We start from the raw sequence: 18,690 nt of genomic DNA on the forward strand, positions 1-18,690 counted from the left end.
GTGTGGGCACCCTGGCACTAGCCAAGGTGCCCCCACATTGTTCAGGGCCAGTTCCCCGTACTTTGTGAGTGCAGGGACACCATTACACGCGTGCACTATACATAGGTCACTACCTATGTATAGCTTCACAATGGTAACTCCGAATATGGCCATGTAACATGTCTAAGATCATGGAATTGCCCCCCCAATGCCATCCTGGTACTGGGGAGACAATCCCATGATTCCCCTGGTCTCTAGCACAGACCCGGGTACTGCCAAACTGCCTTTCCCGGGGTTTCACTGCAGCTGCTGCTGCTGCCAACCCCTCAGACAGGTTTCTGCCCTCCTGGGGTCCAGCCAGGCTTGGCCCAGGAAGGCAGAACAAAGGACTTCCTCAGAGAGAGGGTGTTACACCCTCTCCCTTTGGAATAAGGTGTCAGGGCTGGGGAGGAGTAGCCTCCCCCAGCCTCTGGAAATGCTTTGATGGGCACAGAAGGTGCCCATCTCTGCATAAGCCAGTCTACACCGGTTCAGGGATCCCTCAGCGCTGCTCTGGCGCGAAACTGGACAAAGGAAAGGGGAGTGACCACTCCCCTGACCTGCACCTCCCCTGGGAGGTGCCCAGAGCTCCTCCAGTGTGCTCCAGACCTCTGCCATCTTGGAAACAGAGGTGCTGCTGGCACACTGGACTGCTCTGAGTGGCCAGGGCCAGCAGGTGACGTCAGAGACTCCTTCTGATAGGCTCCTTCAGGTGTTGCTAGCCTATCCTCTCTCCTAGGTAGCCAAACCTCCTTTTCTGGCTATTTAGGGTCTCTGCTTTGGGGAATTCCTTAGATAACGAATGCAAGAGCTCATCAGAGTTCCTCTGCATCTCTCTCTTCACCTTCTGCCAAGGAATCGACTGCTGACCGCGCTGGAAGCCTGCAAAACTGCAACAAAGTAGCAAAGACGACTACTGCGACCTTGTAACGCTGATCCTGCCGCCTTCTCTACTGTTTTCCTGGTGGTGCATGCTGTGGGGGTAGTCTGCCTCCTCTCTGCACTAGAAGCTCAGAAGAAATCTCCTGTGGGTCGACGGAATCTTCCCCCTGCAACCGCAGGCACCAAAGAACTGCATCACTGGTCCTCTGGGTCTCCTCTCAGCACGACGAGCGAGGTCCCTTGAATCCAGCAACTCTGTCCAAGTGACTCCCACAATCCAGTGACTCTTCAGTCCAAGTTTGGTGGAGGTAAGTCCTTGCCTCCCCACGCTAGACTGCATTGCTGGGAACCGCGTGTTTTGCAGCTACTCCGGCTCCTGTGCAATCACCGAGGATTTCCTTTGTGCACAGCCAAGCCTGGGTCCCCGGTGCTCTAACCTGGATTGCACGACCTCCTGAGTTGTCCTCCGGCTTCGTGGGACCCTCTTGTGCAATTTCGGGTGAGCTCCGTTTCACTCCACTTCGTAGTGCCTGTTCCGGCACTTCTGCGGGTGCTGCTTGCTTCTGAGTGGGCTCCTTCTCTTGCTGGGCGCCCCCTCTGTCTCCTCACGCAATTGGCGACATCCTGGTCCCTCCTGGGCCACAGCAGCATCCAAAAACCCTAACCGCGACCCTTGCAGCTAGCAAGGCTTGTTTGCGGTCTTTCTGCACGAAAACACTTCTGCACGACTCTTCACGACGCGGGACATCCATCCTCCAAAGAGGAAGTTTCTAGCCCTTGTCGTTCCTGCAGAATCCTCAGCTTCTACCATCCGGTGGCAGCTTCCTTGCACCCACAGCTGGCATTTCCTGGGCATCTGCCCACTCCCGACTTGATCGTGACTCTTGGACTTGGTCCCCTTGTTCCACAGGTACTCTCGTCAGGAAATCCATCGTTGTTGCATTGCTGGTGTTGTTGTTTCTGGCAGAATTCCCCTATCACGACTTCTGTGCTCTTTGGGGAACTTAGGTGCACTTTGCACCCACTTTTCAGGGTCTTGGGGTGGGCTATTTTTCTAACCCTCACTGTTTTCTAACAATCCCAGCGACCCTCTACAAGGTCACATAGGTTTGGGGTCCATTCGTGGTTCGCATTCCACTTCTAGAGTATATGGTTTGGGTTGCCCCTATCCCTATGTGCCCCCATTGCATTCTATTGTGACTATACATTGTTTGCACTGTTTTCTATTGCTATTACTGCATATTTTGGTATTGTGTACATATATCTTGTGTATATTTGCTATCCTCATACTGAGGGTACTCACTGAGATACTTTGGCATATTGTCATAAAAATAAAGTACCTTTATTTTTAGTATATCTGTGTATTGTGTTTTCTTATGATATTGTGCATATGACACTAGTGGTACTGTAGGAGCTTCACTCGTCTCCTAGTTCAGCCTAAGCTGCTCTGCTAAGCTACCTTTTCTATCAGCCTAAGCTGCTAGACACCCCTCTACACTAATAAGGGATACCTGGGCCTGGTGCAAGGTGTAAGTACCCCTTGGTACTCACTACAAGCCAGTCCAGCCTCCTACAACCATATTGTACTAACTCAGGAGCCATGATGCCAAATTCAACGATGAGAGGTTGGGATGAGTTATCAGGCCTCGGAATTTCGTGAGAAGCCTGATGTGTGGTTTGAGTGACCGGCGAAGAAGGTCTGGAAACCACCACTGGCGTGGCCATTCTGGGGCAATGAGAATCATCTTGGAGTGAGCATTGGACAGCTTCAGGAGGACTGCCGGTATCAGGGGAAGCGGTGGAAAGGCGTAAAGAAATTCTCCTGACCAGTTTATCCACAGGGCATTCCCCAACGTTCCTGGATGGTAATATCTGGAGGCGAAGTTTTGGCATTTTTTGTTTTCTGGGGTTGCAAATAGGTCTATAGAGGGGGTACCCCACATGGCAAAAATGGAACGGATGACGACGTCGTGCAAAACCCATTCGTGGTTTTCGTCCATTGCGCGGCTAAGGGCATCCGCTTGAACATCTTGTATGCCCGGAAAGTGAGTTGCCACTAGCGAGAGGTTCCTGGCTAGAAGCCAGTGCCAGATTGTTTGAGCCTCTGTCCACAGAGTCTTGGATCTGGTGCCTCCTTGTTTGTTTAAATAATACATGGTGGCCATGTTGTCCATCTGGAGAAGCAGAGTTTTCGTCTTCAGTGATGGGAGGAAGGCCTTGAGCGCAAGATGGACTGCGCGAAGCTCCAAAAGGTTGATGTGATACAGGCGCTCCCTCTATGACCACGTGTCTTGGACTCGAAGGTGATCCATATGTGCTCCCCATCCGAGCAGCGGTGCGTCTGTGACAATGGTTTGAGTTGGCGGCTGTTGTTGGAATGGAATCCCCTCTAGAAGATTGTTCGGCGAACACCACCACTTGAGGGATTGTATGGCGTGGGGAGAAAGAAGGACCCTGTTCTCCCAATCGTCCACTAGTTGACACCATTGATCCTCCAGACATTTCTGTTAGGGTCTCATATGGAGGCGAGCATTGGGAATGAGGTAGATGCAAGACGCCATCGAGCCCAGGAGAGAGGATATTCCTCTTGCAGTGGTCGGAGGTGTTTTCTAGAGCTGCTGGCACTTTTAGAGGATTGATAATCGTCGTTCCTCCGAAGGAAACACCTTTCCTTGCTTGGTATCTGTGATGGCACCTAAGTAATACAGCCTCTGAACAGGTGTTGCTGTGGATTTGGAGAGATTGACTTGAAGGCCCAGACTCTGGAGAAGCTGGTGAGTCCAGTTGAAATGCTGTTGAGCCTCTAGATACGTGGAAGCTTTTATGAGCCAATCGTCTAGATAGGGGTAGACGAATATTCAATGTTTCCACAAATAGGCTGCCACCACCGCCATGCATTTGGAAAAAGTTCTCGGTGCTGATTTGAGGCCGAAAGGCAGTACCGTAAATTGGTAATGAATTTTTCCGACAACGAACCTTAGAAACTTTCGATGCTTCTCGATCACCGGAATGTGAAAGTAAGCGTCGTGGAGATCAATTGCGCAGAGCCAGTCGCCCTGACGAAGTTGGGGGTAGATTTGGTGCAAGGATAGCATCCTGAATTTTTCTCTGCGAATCCATTTGTTTGCTACCATTAAGTCTAGAATGAGACAAAACTCTTGTTTGTCTTTCTTTGGTACCAAAAAATACCTTGAGTAGATTCCCTTTCCGTGCTGATTGATCGGGACAGGTTCTATTGCTCTCTTTTGTAATAGGGTTGTTAATTCTAATTGGAGAGTGTCGAGGTGGTGACTCACTGGTTTGGGTGGAATAGACGGTGGAGGGTTGATGAACCTGAGAGAGTAGCCATTCCGCACAATATTCAACACCCAGGCGTCTGATGTAATGCGTTGCCACTCGTCCAGATGATTTGAGCTACTTCCCCCTACCGGAGTGGGTAACGGAAGAGGGGGAAGCGAGGATTCAGGGCTTAGACGCTGGTGCCTGACGAGCTGTCTGGGTTTGCGATGTAGAGAGACCCCTTGTTGGCTTTCTTTGGGTCGAGAAGGTTCTTTGATGCTGTTGCTGGGGTCTTGAAGACATCCACTGTGGTGTTTGATATCTCTGAGTAAAGAGCCTACGGTGGTAGGGACAGAATGTTTTCCGTTGCTCTCTCAGTCTCTCGATGCCCACCGCTTTCAGAGTGTCTAGTTCAGTTTTCATTCTCGACATCTTGTCGTCAGTATGACAGCCAAACAAAGTGGAACCTGAAAAGGGCACATTTAGAATTCTCTGTTGTGGTTCAAGCAGCCCTGGGACCAGCGGTAGTAATGGTCTTGAAGATGAACGCTGGTGTATTGCCTCGAAAATAACAGAGGTTGTTGGAGTGGGTACTGCCAGCGGGATGTTTAATTTGGTAGCACCACGAACTAGGACCTGTTGGAAGATGTTCACGTCGTCTATGGGAGAAACTCTCGGAGACGGTGAGTCAGATAGAGTCGGAGAGTAATCCCTTGTGGATGAGGAGGAATGTCTATGGTGGGAACGAGGAGATCTTTGAACCGATTCACGTCGACGATGGTGTCGAGAGGAAGAAGAGCGTCTCGAAGAGTGTCGGGAATATCTTGTGGATTCCACTGGAGTCACTGGAGCGGACTCTGAAGGAGGAGCCGGCGGAGGAGCTGTAGGTGCCATGGCTGAGGAGACGGCTGAGGTGAAGCTGGTAGAAGAATGAGAGAAGCTGAGGATTCTGAGGTGGTATAAACCCTCCTTGGCCTCTTTGAGTGCCTCCTCTACATCGAAACACTTCTCGACGTCTAAGTACGATGACGACGAGTACCTCTCGGCGTTGACTCCTCTCGTCGTTGAGAGCTTCTCGCCGGTGATCTCCCTCGACGCTGATGGGATGACGGCGAACGTCTTCGACGACGAGTACTGTCCACCGACGTCGATCGTCCCCGTCGCGGCGACGGCGACCTGGACCAAGACCTTCTTGACGGCGAGTGTCTATGCCGTCTCGACGGCGATACAGCTGTCGACGTCGAGCGATGTCTCTTCCTCGACGGTAAGCCGGTCCTCGACGGCGAGCATGTTGGCGCCGTTCCCGGTCTCAACGTCGATACTCTCGACGTCGACGGAGACCTATGGCGTTTGTGAGCAGGGCTGGCAGCTGCTCCAGAGGACACAGTGAGAGCCCTGGTAGAAGACTGACCTTCTCCTCACTCTGTGGCAGATTGCCCTCTTCTTCTCCTGTCCTCTCTTGCCTGATGCGAATTTTCTCCCTGTCGTGAAGAGTTCTTCTGGAGAAAGTTTTGCAAATGTCACAGGCATCAGGTTTGCGACTTGATGGTAGGCAAATAATGCAGACCTGGTGTGGGTCTGTTTTGGCCTTTTTCGTGCCACAGCTAGGGCACTTGTCAAAAAGAGAAGGCATTCTAAAGACAGAAAAACTTTAAATTTCTGTCAGAATTTGACAGGAAAGGCTATAAAATGTTCACTCTAAATGAAAAACGTCGAGTGAAATTGAAATCCAAAGGATTTTAATTTAATTTTTTGTCAAAAAAGGCATTGTAAGGTAGAGCTCAATGCTTCAGGGTCCTGTCAGAAGGAGCCGGAAAAAGAACTGAGGCAACTGCCTTTTGCTGTGCATGATGGGATACAGGAAGACTTTCCTTTCTTGAAGGCACAGCTCTATTTACATCCTGTATAATGGCAGCCTATGGGCTACACTGCCCTGCATTGTTTTATTCTCATTTGGAGGTGTAAATAAAGTTTGAGAATATATTTTTTATTACATTTCTAGAATAAATATGTGTTTAAAGGTGTATCTATACTACAGCTGTCTTTCTTTCCAACCTCAAGAATAAACAATTTGGCCTGTGTAGCATTTCACCTAGGCTGCACAGTGATATTCTTAAGTGGTTTAACAGACCTTTTTTCAAGAAAGGCTAACATCTACACTTAAGAATACATTACAGAACAGTGCTGCGGGGTCGCGCAGGCGTGCAGAACTATTCAGTGCTTATGACTATACATGGAAATCCCCTATGAGAGAAATAATTAACATTGGAGATGTTTAAATTCTGAAATTGTGGGACTGTGAATTAAATATTATTGAGGCCTATGGAAGCTGTATGGCCTTCAGTAATGTGTGCTTCATGTTAGATATGTATGCCCTCTTCACATCTCATCCATCTGCACATTTTCAATCTCCTCTCTTTCCTCTCCAGCACTCTCTTTCCCTCTCTCCTGAATGCACTCCCTCATTTTACCACCTCCAACATACACTACACTGATTTACATTTAAGCACTTTATTTCATTTTGCTTTTGCCTTCTAAATATTTTGACCCGCACCCCCTTGAACACATTTACACTGAATTTCATTTGCAATAGGAATACATGACCATTGCTCTGTGTGCTCTGCAGAGAGACCAACCCATTGTCAGGCACTTTGCTTTGCCTTCAACCTCAGCACCAGCGCTTTTAATCAAAGCCTCTCATAAACTCCTGGCACGAGTCAAAGTATGCACTATGCAAGTATGCAAGAGAACCACAATGCATAGAAACACAGCATGATGAAACAGATAACTCTCTTGGGGGAATGCAACAATAAGTAAAATGTGAAATAAGAGGAAATAAATGGGTGATCTTTATCATTTATTGTTTGCATATCAATCCATGTTTGTGGTATTAACATTAAGGGCATGAAGATAGGGCCAGTTTTAACACCATACAGCAGATAACTGCCTTTACTGTAAGCACATGTTTCTCCCCTTGTGCTTGATTTGGATATTTGGATCCATTTCACAAGGGACAAGATCCCTGCTGGTCGTTTGGAACAATTTCACATGAAATATATACAGCAGCTCCACTTTTAAAGGAGCCAGCGATCTGCAACAAAAGCATAGAATGCAACATGGGAGAGTTTAGAGGGACAAGGGTCTCAGTACAATAAAACATCAGTACAAGAGGCTATGAGACCTACATGACTGTGGAAACATCACTTTGAAGTTACATCTGTTCTAGTTGCAAAGATCCAAATTAGACCCACTGCCTACATTCTCCATGGAATATATTAACTTTATATTAACCACAACGTGAGGCTTTTTTTATTGAATGGAACCAGTTCAATTGGAAGAGTCTCTCTCCTGGGGTTTCACACTCCAAGATTACAAACGGAGCTCTTGAATTCCAAAGGGAAAGACAGCTGGATTCATTTGAAGAATTCTGCTTTGTGGCAACTGATTAAATGGGTGATTTTTGATTTTAGATTAAAATTGTGCTTTTTATCAGAGGCATGTTTTTATGCTTTGGAGACCTTTCTGACTTTAAACGTCTTTAAGATCTGAAAGGACATCCATTTACCTACCTTTGAGGGATGGATGAAACGCAGTTAAGGACTTAGCTGCTATGACACCTACCTTGCATTTTTACAGTACCTTATTTGTAGCTGTGAAAACTTGGTATGCTCAGCAAAGTTAAATCTGGATTCTGCTGTGGACATAGGAGATGCACAACAAATTGTGCCTTCACATACAAACCAAGATATTTAAGTGCTAGCTTTTCGGTACAGCCCACTCCTTACTCCTTTTGCAAATTCTACAAGCCCTTCAGCCTAATGAAAGCTTAAAAGGAATTCCTACCCAGCAGCTGAAGGAAACATTTTCCAGACATTTCTATATTTTCCCACTTTTGAAAATTGCAAACTATCACTACTGAAACTTTGCCTCACCGTCAACCAATGATAAAAGATAGAGCTAGACTATTTCCTTTCATCAGGGACACAGCAAAAACAGCAGATTATGCTGAAGTGTCTCATACTAATAAAAAGGTTGTTTGAGCTTTCTGTATTTGTTGCTGGATAATTTTGATATGGACTATTCTGACTGAGGTCTGGACCAAGTTATCAAGAGTTGCCAGTTAAAAATAATCCCTGCTGAGAAAAGATGTTAACAGAGCAGATGGAATCGTTCTTGAGGAAGCAGGTGTAGAAGGTATAAGAACATTCTGCATCAAGACTACTTACAACATCGGTGTATAACGTTTTTGAGTCAAATGCTGAAGTTTCCCATAAAGGTCAGAATCAGTGGAGACTGTATTATTGTCCTCCTTCTGCCTGTTCGGCATGGAATCATAACACGGCACCACAAAACTGTATAAAGGATCCAGTGGGAAGGATTTGGTCTGCAAGAATGAGATTGGGTTCTGACATAGGGGGCATTGTGTCCTTGACAAGGTTTTGCAGGTTAAAGAACACGTGATAAATAAAAATCGAAGCTATGCCTTTTATCATTATATCCTTAGACTCACAGATTGCTTAATTATGTAGCATTTCTTCTCCTGCCTAAGACACTGAAGTGGTAGGGAATTTCTTAGTAAGAGAAAGAGACGGTAACAGCACAGCAGAGCAAGCATTTGGCCTTGAACCTTAAACAAATGCCAGGAACACAGGTGGGCCTTGATTCAAATGAGGTGGGGGGTAAGTGGGGACACAGGCAGCAATGTGGTAACAACCTTGACATTTGCATTCTTCTGCCTCCGGTTCTCAAGAATGAAATTTCCCACTTGCTCCATGTATGTGATATTCCTTTTAACCCCACATCAAATTTATATTCAGCTATTATTATTTTTGTGCAATATTGCTCTTTATTTCTAACCTTTTGTCCTTGAGACATATCACTCTAGCACTGACCCTTATCTGCGTGATGTTGCCATCCAGTTCAGTAGGTGTTTGGAGCTTCCAGTAGTCTTTCCCCTCTGTCTTCCAAGATTTATGACTGGCAGTAGACACTTTCCTCCACATTGCTACTCTACCTTTGTTAGTTCCGGCAGCAAGCATTCCTGCAGGATGAGAGGTAAGGCATGAGGCAACACCAACTAGACAGGTGGTAAAAAATAAAATCATATTATCAAGAGTGAAATACAAGAACATTCATTCCAACACATGGTTGGAGCCTTAGCATTCCAGTATTTACCTCTTTTGAACCTCCTTTACTCCCTCAATAAAGCTTACTGCAATAGGAACTGAATGGTTATTTTCATTTATAACATTTCAAACACTGTTTGGCCAAGTGGAAAAATCCAGCTGTGCCTTTCTACACAACCTTCTGTGATAACCCCAGAATTAATCATTATGAGTTTCTCTTCTGCTCTTTGCTTAACATAAAACCTCATGGAGAAGGGACTGCTTCAGCTCATTACAGTAAATCAGTAGGAGAACACATTCAGTTATGTTCAGTTTATTACATCCACTTACTTGCCTCATGGTACAACATTAAGGGTCCATGTTTAAACTGTGAAAAATAATTTTAGGGAGGCAGCTACATAAGAAACTGCGCAGGTATTTTACTATAAAAGTAAACCATCCATTGCTGCAGATAGTCAAAAAACTGCCACACAATGGTTCAAGGTGCACGAATGGACTAGGTCAAGAACAGTACAAAAGGGTAATCACCTCAAATGAGAAGATGGGGAAGATTAAAACTATACAAAAAAGAGAATTAACAGCACATGAGAGCTAGTCACTTACAATGTAAAAGGCAACCAATCAATAAGTGTGATTGTAGTTTGTTTGAACTACCATGGCTGTGTCAAAAAATGTACTGTATCGACCCTTCTTCCACATCCCACAGCAGGTGCTCAGTTTGATACTCGGATGAGTACCCCCCTGTAGTGTTTGCACCACCTGCTGTTGGTTTGCAAGATAAAAAAATGCCATTCTCTATTGGCGTGAAAAAACGGCACACCAAAAGTTCCACTTGTTTTAATTTATGAGTCCTCAATGAGGACAACAGCCCATTTGTACGTACCTTTATAAAGTGTGTTTATTCACTCATTCACTCGTATAGGGATGGAACTGTTGTGTGTCCAGTAGGAAAGGGGCTGTGCATAAAAAATGATCATGTAAAGTCTTTGAAGATGTGATTATCAATTAATGAGCAGAGAAGATGGGGCTGTTCTAAGAGGCGGAATTTATACCACTGAGTAATCCATGCTTAGGAACGAAACTGAAATGTGATGGAAAGCGGACAGCGGTTGAAATATTCTGAAAACAAAGAGTTCGAACTTAGGTGGCCTAGATGGATCTATTTTGAAGCCTTGGTGAGGCCAATGCAGAGTGAGGTGCTCAACTTGTGTTGATGCACATGGCAAGTGGTTAAATTGATAATAGCACACCATTCAGCACACCACTCAGGACTCCTCCCGGGGTTTCCGGACAGTCCCTGGATAAAATCCTTGAGTAAAGCCCTGTGCTAAGTCGGGCTATGTCTCCCCTGGGGGAGGGGTGGGGGCAGATACAGGGGCGAGAGCTGGAGCCAAGGCCCGGAGAGACAACGACAACCCAATCTCCAACATCAAGTTCACCTGGAATCTTGAAGCCCCCGAGGTTGGTATCTGTGGCACAAAGGGCACAGAAAATACAGTAAAATTGGAAAGAACAAAGAGCTCTCAAAATACTTGGGGGCAACTGGAAATCGGTTCATTGGGTTTTCGCCATACGTAGGATTCATGGCAAGTCGAGGAGTCAACCCGCAATAGCACAACAGCTTCACCCCTGACTCAGTGTGGGCACAAGGGACTGAGGTCGTTCGACCATTCCAACATGCTCAAAATGGGAGATGTGAAGGAAGACGAAGGCGGGTGCCCTGCTAACCCCGCAAACTCCATAAGGACCATGGCAATTGACACAGAACCTATAGAAATGAATGGTCACGACGGAGAAGTCAATGCGCTGGATGCTGAGGCAGCTCAGCTACCGGTATATGGGCTTAAAGTCCAGAATGATCTTAAGACGGGTCTTAAGTGAAAGTCTCCAAATACTAGGAAAACATATATACATAACTACTTTACAAGAGCGAGGAGTGGAGTAGGGGAACCCACCAAACTTACGGACAATCAAGTTACACGGACTGTTCCTCCCACTCAGATTTTGGAACTTGAACCGTCACTTAGGTCTACACAAATTGAGCAAGCACAAGGCTCTGCTAGTTGCGCTAAAGGTTCCAGCCTGGATGCTTCAATTACTGTGGAACTGATAAAACTGGCAGATACTGCACTAGGAGAAAGTAGGAACAGCCACAACAAGAAAAACATTACAACTAGTATCAACATCAGCCCAATGGGATTTGACCACGGATCCTAGGCAACCAGAATGGCTCCCATGGTAGCGATATCAAGACAGCTGAATATGGGGCAGGTTGTATCTTCAAGTAACAATAAATGGCAAACAGTGGTAGAGATCCATCAAATAGCACAATTTCAACCAGTGGAATCTTATGATCAAGAAATCTTTGACAACAGTCAGTCCTGTTCTAAACCCCTGCGAGGCGCAAAGGAAGTTCCCCAGGCCTTGTTTACTGCAATAGCACATGGTGGCTGGACACTGCAAGAAACAAGTGTGGAAGCGCAAGGCCGCAAAGATGAGTCTAGGGGTGCCACTGTGGAAGATATGGGAGATGAAAATCCACCAGCAAGGGGCTGGGGGAAGTGGGCAGACGAGATTACATCATAAATACCATTAATGCCTCTCTCCTAGCTGCAGTCAAAGCACTTACTTGGCAGTCACACAAGCTGGAGATCCATCTAGAACTAACCCACATGCTGAACTCCCTAAATGAAAAGCTAGGCAAGTGGTGTAAGTTGGAAAGATGGAAAGATGGCAATGTGGTTGAAGGGAGCAGCAATGATAAAATAATAGACAAACTATCGACCCTGCCAGACTTACTAACTAGCCTCATCAATCATTGTAAAGTAGCCGATGAAACTAATAAAAAATCCAGCGGCTGGACGCCGGGGGAAAAGCAGCAGGACACAGTATCTACTGAAGCAACCCGCAAAGGGGGATCTTTCAAGTTCAATGAGGAAGGCAGAAGGGAGACAGAATCAAACAACAGGCAATCCATTATTGCACATTCAACGCTGTCAATCTCTCCAGACACTATTGCCGCTGAAAACAGCCCAGAAGTGCAAGTCCCGGAAGAAACTTCCAAGCCACCGTGTGAGTTTGATACTGGGAATAAGCAACAGTTACACTAACAAGACGACAGAAGAAGTTGAAAAAACACTCAAAGCAACTAAAAAAAATAAATAGACTGAATTTTATTGGAAAAGGCGCACACTCATCCGGTATTATGCCAGTACAGCTTGAGACCTACCCAATTTTCCAGCAGAGATTGCCATCTGCTGTGCCACCCACTATCTGCTCTCAGGCACACATTACCTCATTAATTGGGGAAGACCCAGACGGCAGAGGAGATTAAAATTCTCAAACTGTCAAAAATGTGCAAAGTAGTCATAATAATCGGCAGGTAGGGCCTATAGTAAACTCCAACCAGGCCCTCCCCAACGTCAAGGGCTACGAAAAGGAAACATATGACTCAATTCCAACGACAAAACAAGCACCCTCACAGACTGGTGAGACAGAGTCTGTGAAGGGTCAAGAGCAGCTCCCTGAAGCTGAGGGGGGCGACGAGTCTATGGGAGGGGCTATCCCCTAGAAGAAACCTGTGATATATCAGTTCTAACTGGAGGGGTGGAGGAGCTCCACAGGGGCCAATGCAGCAGGGACACCCCAATATACAAACATTGGAGGTTCAAATCCACATAAAAAAGGAATGAAGAGAGCATGATGATCCCTGTCAATTGACAAGCCCAGGAAGAATCCGCACAAGGATTCAATAATCGATTAATTAGGACAGAATGGGATGCAGGAGGCAAGTCCCCCAGTATCAAGTCAAGCAAAGCAAAAATGTGACTACCAGGAAAATAAATCTACTCAAGAACTAATTCCATCCACAGAGGTAACAGAGATGGGTCAGGATTATGCCTGGAGCAGAGAACGAAGCCATCAATCGCCTGTTTTTATAACTACTCAAGAACATCCCGTCACACACAGATCAGAGTATGAGAAAGAGCACAATGGGATACTAAACATAAACACTGTAAATTCTAAGGAAAACAATGATCAGCTGGCAATAATATTCACTCCTTCATGTACATGACGGGGCCATAGGATATACTTAGCAGATCAAATATTCTGCGGCTGTTGCACCAAATACCATCACTTATAAATCACACAACAGGAGACCTCTCAACTGTAAATTTCAACACTTATGCAAGGATCAGCCAGAGAGAATCTGCACTAACAACATGGACTGAACAAAGCATGGTTGAGAGAATATTTGAATATGAGGGGTTACTGGAAAACTGGGTCATACAAATCAGTAAACCAGACATAGAACGTTACCCTCAAGTGCTGTCCATGGGAAATCAAATAACATGCCCAGTTAAAAAAACGTTCAGTGCCTTGAGGGGAACCCCGGCGACAAAACCGCTGATGGTAGATAGGAAAATTACCATACAGTTGATAAGGAATACAGGAGAGATTCAACCTGATGACACAAGAAATGGTCACAGCAATTTGGGAGGGCGGGACTGGGACTTGGCTTCCCGTAGCTTTGACAACCGAAAAGGAAATGTATTTTTACCCATTAAGGGCTCTAATTAAACAAACTGAATAATGTGATTAAGATAATCAGCTGGAACATGGCTGGCCTGGCCTCCCTAGTTTTTAGCCCCAGCATTGAGGGATTTCAGGAAACATGGACAATGGAGCCACTTACTATGCTGGGCTTTATAACAATGCCGTCCCCTGCACAAAAGAAAGCTTGTTTGGAAGACATATGGGAGGTCTTGCAACATACGTTAAATTAGATCTAGCTGTTAAATTGATTTCTAGGAAAAAATCAACTAGTGATGTTCAAGTGACAACCATATATGGCCTAACCCTTACCAAAAAACTTGTACATAAATCCCACTTTGGAAAATAAACAGACAATGGTTAAATCAATTTTATCCTTATTAATGTAATTTTTATACAAGCATCCGGATCAGGAGGCAGAGCTCCCTCAGACTCCGTAATATCAGCCTTGACACCTTTTTTTTAAGGAATACGAACTGAGAACTACCAATTGCAGTAACACAGTAGTGGGCACACTTATCCCGACATTCAAAAATATCTCAACACTAGATTACATCTTTTTAAGCCCAGCATTTATGTGTGGATGTTTAAGTCTCAAGGTGACCAACAGACATGAAAATGATCACAACCCATTGGCAATAGAAATCGATCTTGGTGCAGTGAGACATCAGCCCTACAAGGCCAGCGGACAGCAGTTATCAACTAGTTTATGCCCATTGACAAAAAGGATCAAATGGAACATGGCTTGCAAGGCAAAATACGATCTATGGAAGCAGGCCAATGGCCCATTAAACTTTAAAACCGGGACAAGCCAGATCAGCGAGCAGTGGGAAAACGTGATTAAGAATGTACACATTTCTCTTTGCAGTCCAGCGCAGCACGAGTATGTAGGGAGCAAAAGGCAAAAAGCAGACAAGTTTTTAGCAACCAGCAAATATATACAGAGCAAAAGGAAATGCAGACAGGCAGAAATGTGATGCAGAAGGAATAAAACCCCTGCAGTGGAAGCCCTTAGAAAGCAGACAAGGATAGAATACAAGGGAGTAATATAGAAGTTGAAGCAAAAGGAGATCGAGGAATGCTGGACCTATTTACATGCATTGTTGCGACGTAGCAAAAACAGAGAATTTTGGGACTATGTTAACTCTTTGCTACATGCATCTGTAAGTAAGGTCAATGTGATACCTGCCAGTGATTGGGAAAGCCATGTGGGTAATCTCTATGCGGACCCAGAGTATGCTGATGCCCAGGGTACTACGGGGTTCCAACATGACTTAGATGACCTAGAAAATACGGTGCTGTCACTGTCAAATCAGTGAAAGTGGTGCTTGGTAGCATCAGGCGTGACGGGGCACCTGGTCCAAATGGCCTTCCAGGGAACACATTTAGAGATGATCAAGATTTTTGGGCTGAACCTTTGACCACTCTATTTAATGACTTTTTACACTACTCCGTGGTCCCAGAGGCCTGAAAAGGCTCAACATTGCATCCAATGCACAAAAAAGGAGGTCCCAATCTTCCTGAAAGCTGTAGGTTAATAGCCCTAGTGGATGTGGATGGCAAGGCCTACTGGTGCACCCCTATGTCTCCTCGCCACTGCCCTGTTCACAGCAGGAGTCGTTACTGGCTTGTTCCACAAGTCCAATATAGGCTCAGTTAAAGCCTCATTGAAAGGCAGCAAAGGGTCAGCACTGGACACAGATGGATGCAGTACCTCTGTGAGCAGGTTAGTTTTCACCTCCACCACAGACAAAGGCAAGTCCAGAAACTCTGCCGCCTTCCTTACCACTGTATGGAAGGAAGCGGCCTCTTCTGTAAACTCCCCCAGAGACGCAATGTCCCACTCCGGGGAAGTATCCAGACCACTTGCAGTGGCCAAACCCTGGAACTCATCCGAAGGCTCAATCTCACCTTCCTCCAGCTGTCTATATTCCTCCTCTTCCAACAGTCTTAATGCCTTCCTACGAGACTGAAGATGTGTCTCTAGGGCCGGCATCGACAAAGAATCCATCGACGCAGACGACTTCGAACCACGGAAAGGCCCAGGAAGAGATGGATGACTCCTAGTCTCACCCGGCGCCGACACGGAGTCCAACGATGACCTCATCGGAGTCGGTTGGCAGGAAGGCGATGGAGCCGGTCTGGAAAGAGACATCATCGACGTCGGATGGCGCGGTGATGGAGTCGGCTGACGCGATGGTGGATCCACCGTCACAAGTGGTGAACTCCCAGTAGGGGATACCCTCTGCACCGATCCGACAGTCTACGTAGGACAAAAGGGCATGAATGGAGCCGCCTTGTACAGCACCGGAGAGCCCAAATCAAAAGCCAATGGTGCACCAGCAGGGGCCATAGATTGAAACACGGCATACCTAGCATTCAGAAATGCAGCCGGATCCGTCCCTGGAGCCGGGAAAGCCGGGTATTGCCGAGCAGAGGTCTGCTGTACATCAGGCTCCCTCGACGCCGGTGAAAATTGAGGGCTATGATGAGCAACCTCAAAGACAGATGGCGCCGGCGACAACTCCGGACTCCTAGGCTGAGGCGTCACAGTAGGGCTCACATCCCATGTCTTCTGGCGTCAAGAAGACCTCGACCGGCTCCGCTCCGACCGGCGCCGAGAGTCATGACGCCACCGAAAATCATGACAACGCCGCTTCTTATGCTTCTTAGGTGAAGCATGGGAGGAATCCCTTTTATGGCCCTTCTTCTTCGCTTTTGCCAGGAAAAGCTTCGCTTCATGCTCTTTCAGAGCTTTAGGATTCATGCTCTGGCACGAAGAGCATCCTTCAACATCATGCTCTGAACTAAGGCACCAAATACAATCCGAATGAGGGTCGGTCACTGACATCTGACCCCCGCATTCCCTACACGGCTTGAAACCGGACTTTTTTGGAGGCGACATTGTAACCACCAAAAAACGCTAGAATTATCAACGCGCCAGGAAGAAAAACCGTTGGCGTCGAAGGCACGGAAAAAAGGAAAGCTAACGTCAGTACGCCAACGAGGACCTCTTCACGTGGAGCCGTGCCATTATGACCTCCTCGTCGACGTAGACAGCTAGGAAGAAGACTTTCGGTCAGATGCTGGCGCAAGGACGAATTCATAAGGTGAGGAATCCACAGGTAGTTGTATCCATCAGAAACCAAGGTTTCGGTTTTTGGTCGTCAGGCTAAAAAACATCAAAGAGATTGGAATCTCGGCCTATTAAAAATAGAGACGGAAGACAAGTATCACTATCTTGGAGTTTGGCTATCAAACGCAGGGAAAACATCATATCAGGTAGCAGCACTGATAGCTAAAGCAGAGAGAACCACATATGCTTTAGCAAAACTCCATCACCGGCTCCAATCACCAACATCAGAGGCAGTTAGGAGAGTTGTTACAGCGAAATTAATACCTGCAATCTCATATGGTCACCTTGCATACCCTGGCAGGCTGATAACACAGCTGAAGAAAGTGCCAGATGAGAGCTTATAGAAGGATTTTTAAGATTCCTATACCAACTAGACATGCAGGGACACGCCTGGAATTTTACATAATAAGAATGGATATAAACTGTAAAATGGATATATTTAAGCTGTTCCATTGCGTCTGCAGGGCCAGTACTGACAGTTTGAGGGGGTTCCTGAAAGTAATCTTTAAAGATGAATCTAGTACCTGGGCCATTTTCCTCAGGGAGGCTGAGGAATTTTTTAGTTTGGCTCCCTCAAACATATTGGATGCTCTAATAACGAAGGCTCTGTTAAAAAAAGTCATTGACAGAGCTGGTTGTGCAAGCTGCTAGAGGATATGAAATTGCCATAATCCGGAATATCAGCAGAGCAAAGGGTTTAGCTGAGTCTTATATAAACACTAATGACCAACTGTATATGAAAGCAGCACTGGGAGCCCATGCGTTCCAAAGTACCCTGCAAATGCGTCATTTAACTCTCCTCGTTTGGGACTATAGACGCAACTGGACATCTACGTAGAGACACTTGCAAGAGTGTACCCTATGTAATTACCATACTGAATCAATAATACATTTAGTATGTTGCTGTCCATGCTTGGCTTCAGAGGGACGCCAACTATTAAAACCCTTATTCTTGAAATATGGTCTGAGAACATGCAAAGAAACTATAAAATATATATTTATTGCAGTGACCCCTTTGGAACTGGCTTGCCTATAAAAGGATTTTTCAGATTCCTAAACCAACTAAACACACAGGGATACGCCTGGAATTTCACATAATAAGAATGGATATAAACTGAGAACATGCAAAGAAGCTATAAAATATATATTTATTGCAGTGACCCCTATGGAACTGGCTTGCATTGGGAAATTCTTCAGTATAGTGAGAAAGGCTTTCCAGCTTGCTCGAGGGCAGCAAGGTGTGGGAACCAAAAGGGGCGATGGGGCCCCAAAAGAAACATTATTGTCAAATAGGCACCTCCCTCCATGCTAATCTTATTTTCACCACACAATGGCTTCGACTTTTGTGTTCAAGACTCTGGAGCTGCAGATACGCCAGGGGACTCTCATTTGAACTGTCTTACTTTGCTTCATATCTTTCCTCTTCATAACCTGTTTTATCTTGTTTATTCATATGTTAACTTTTATCATACCTACAATGGCACATGCCTCTGTGTTTTAATGTTTTGATTATGCAGTCACCGCTCAAGAAGTCAACTCTGAAACTCCACCTCCCTTTCCGTATATTCTGTTCAACCTGTCTAAGATAATATATGCACATTATGAAATTTAAGTGATCCCAGAATCTTATGTGACAAAAGAGGTTACAGACAGGAAATAATCTAAGCATCCCTTTTGTGTGAAAAATGGATGAAA

At 45.8% G+C, this 18,690-nt stretch overlaps 1 protein-coding gene across 5 annotated transcripts in view; it reads right to left on the reverse strand.

Annotated features, from left to right (window-relative positions):
• IFT140 (intraflagellar transport 140) overlaps positions 1-18,690 on the reverse strand; it is a 1,792,511-nt gene that overhangs the window by 1,227,310 nt on the left and 546,511 nt on the right. For all 5 annotated transcript variants that reach the window (XM_069210629.1, XM_069210628.1, XM_069210630.1 and 2 more), the window contains one exon: positions 9,072-9,220. In XM_069210629.1, coding sequence (XP_069066730.1) covers positions 9,072-9,220 — 149 coding nt within the window. The remainder of the gene's footprint in view (positions 1-9,071; positions 9,221-18,690) is intronic.

The sequence above is a fragment of the Pleurodeles waltl genome, chromosome 10 (genome assembly GCF_031143425.1).
Source record: "Pleurodeles waltl isolate 20211129_DDA chromosome 10, aPleWal1.hap1.20221129, whole genome shotgun sequence".
NCBI lineage: Eukaryota > Metazoa > Chordata > Amphibia > Caudata > Salamandridae > Pleurodeles > Pleurodeles waltl.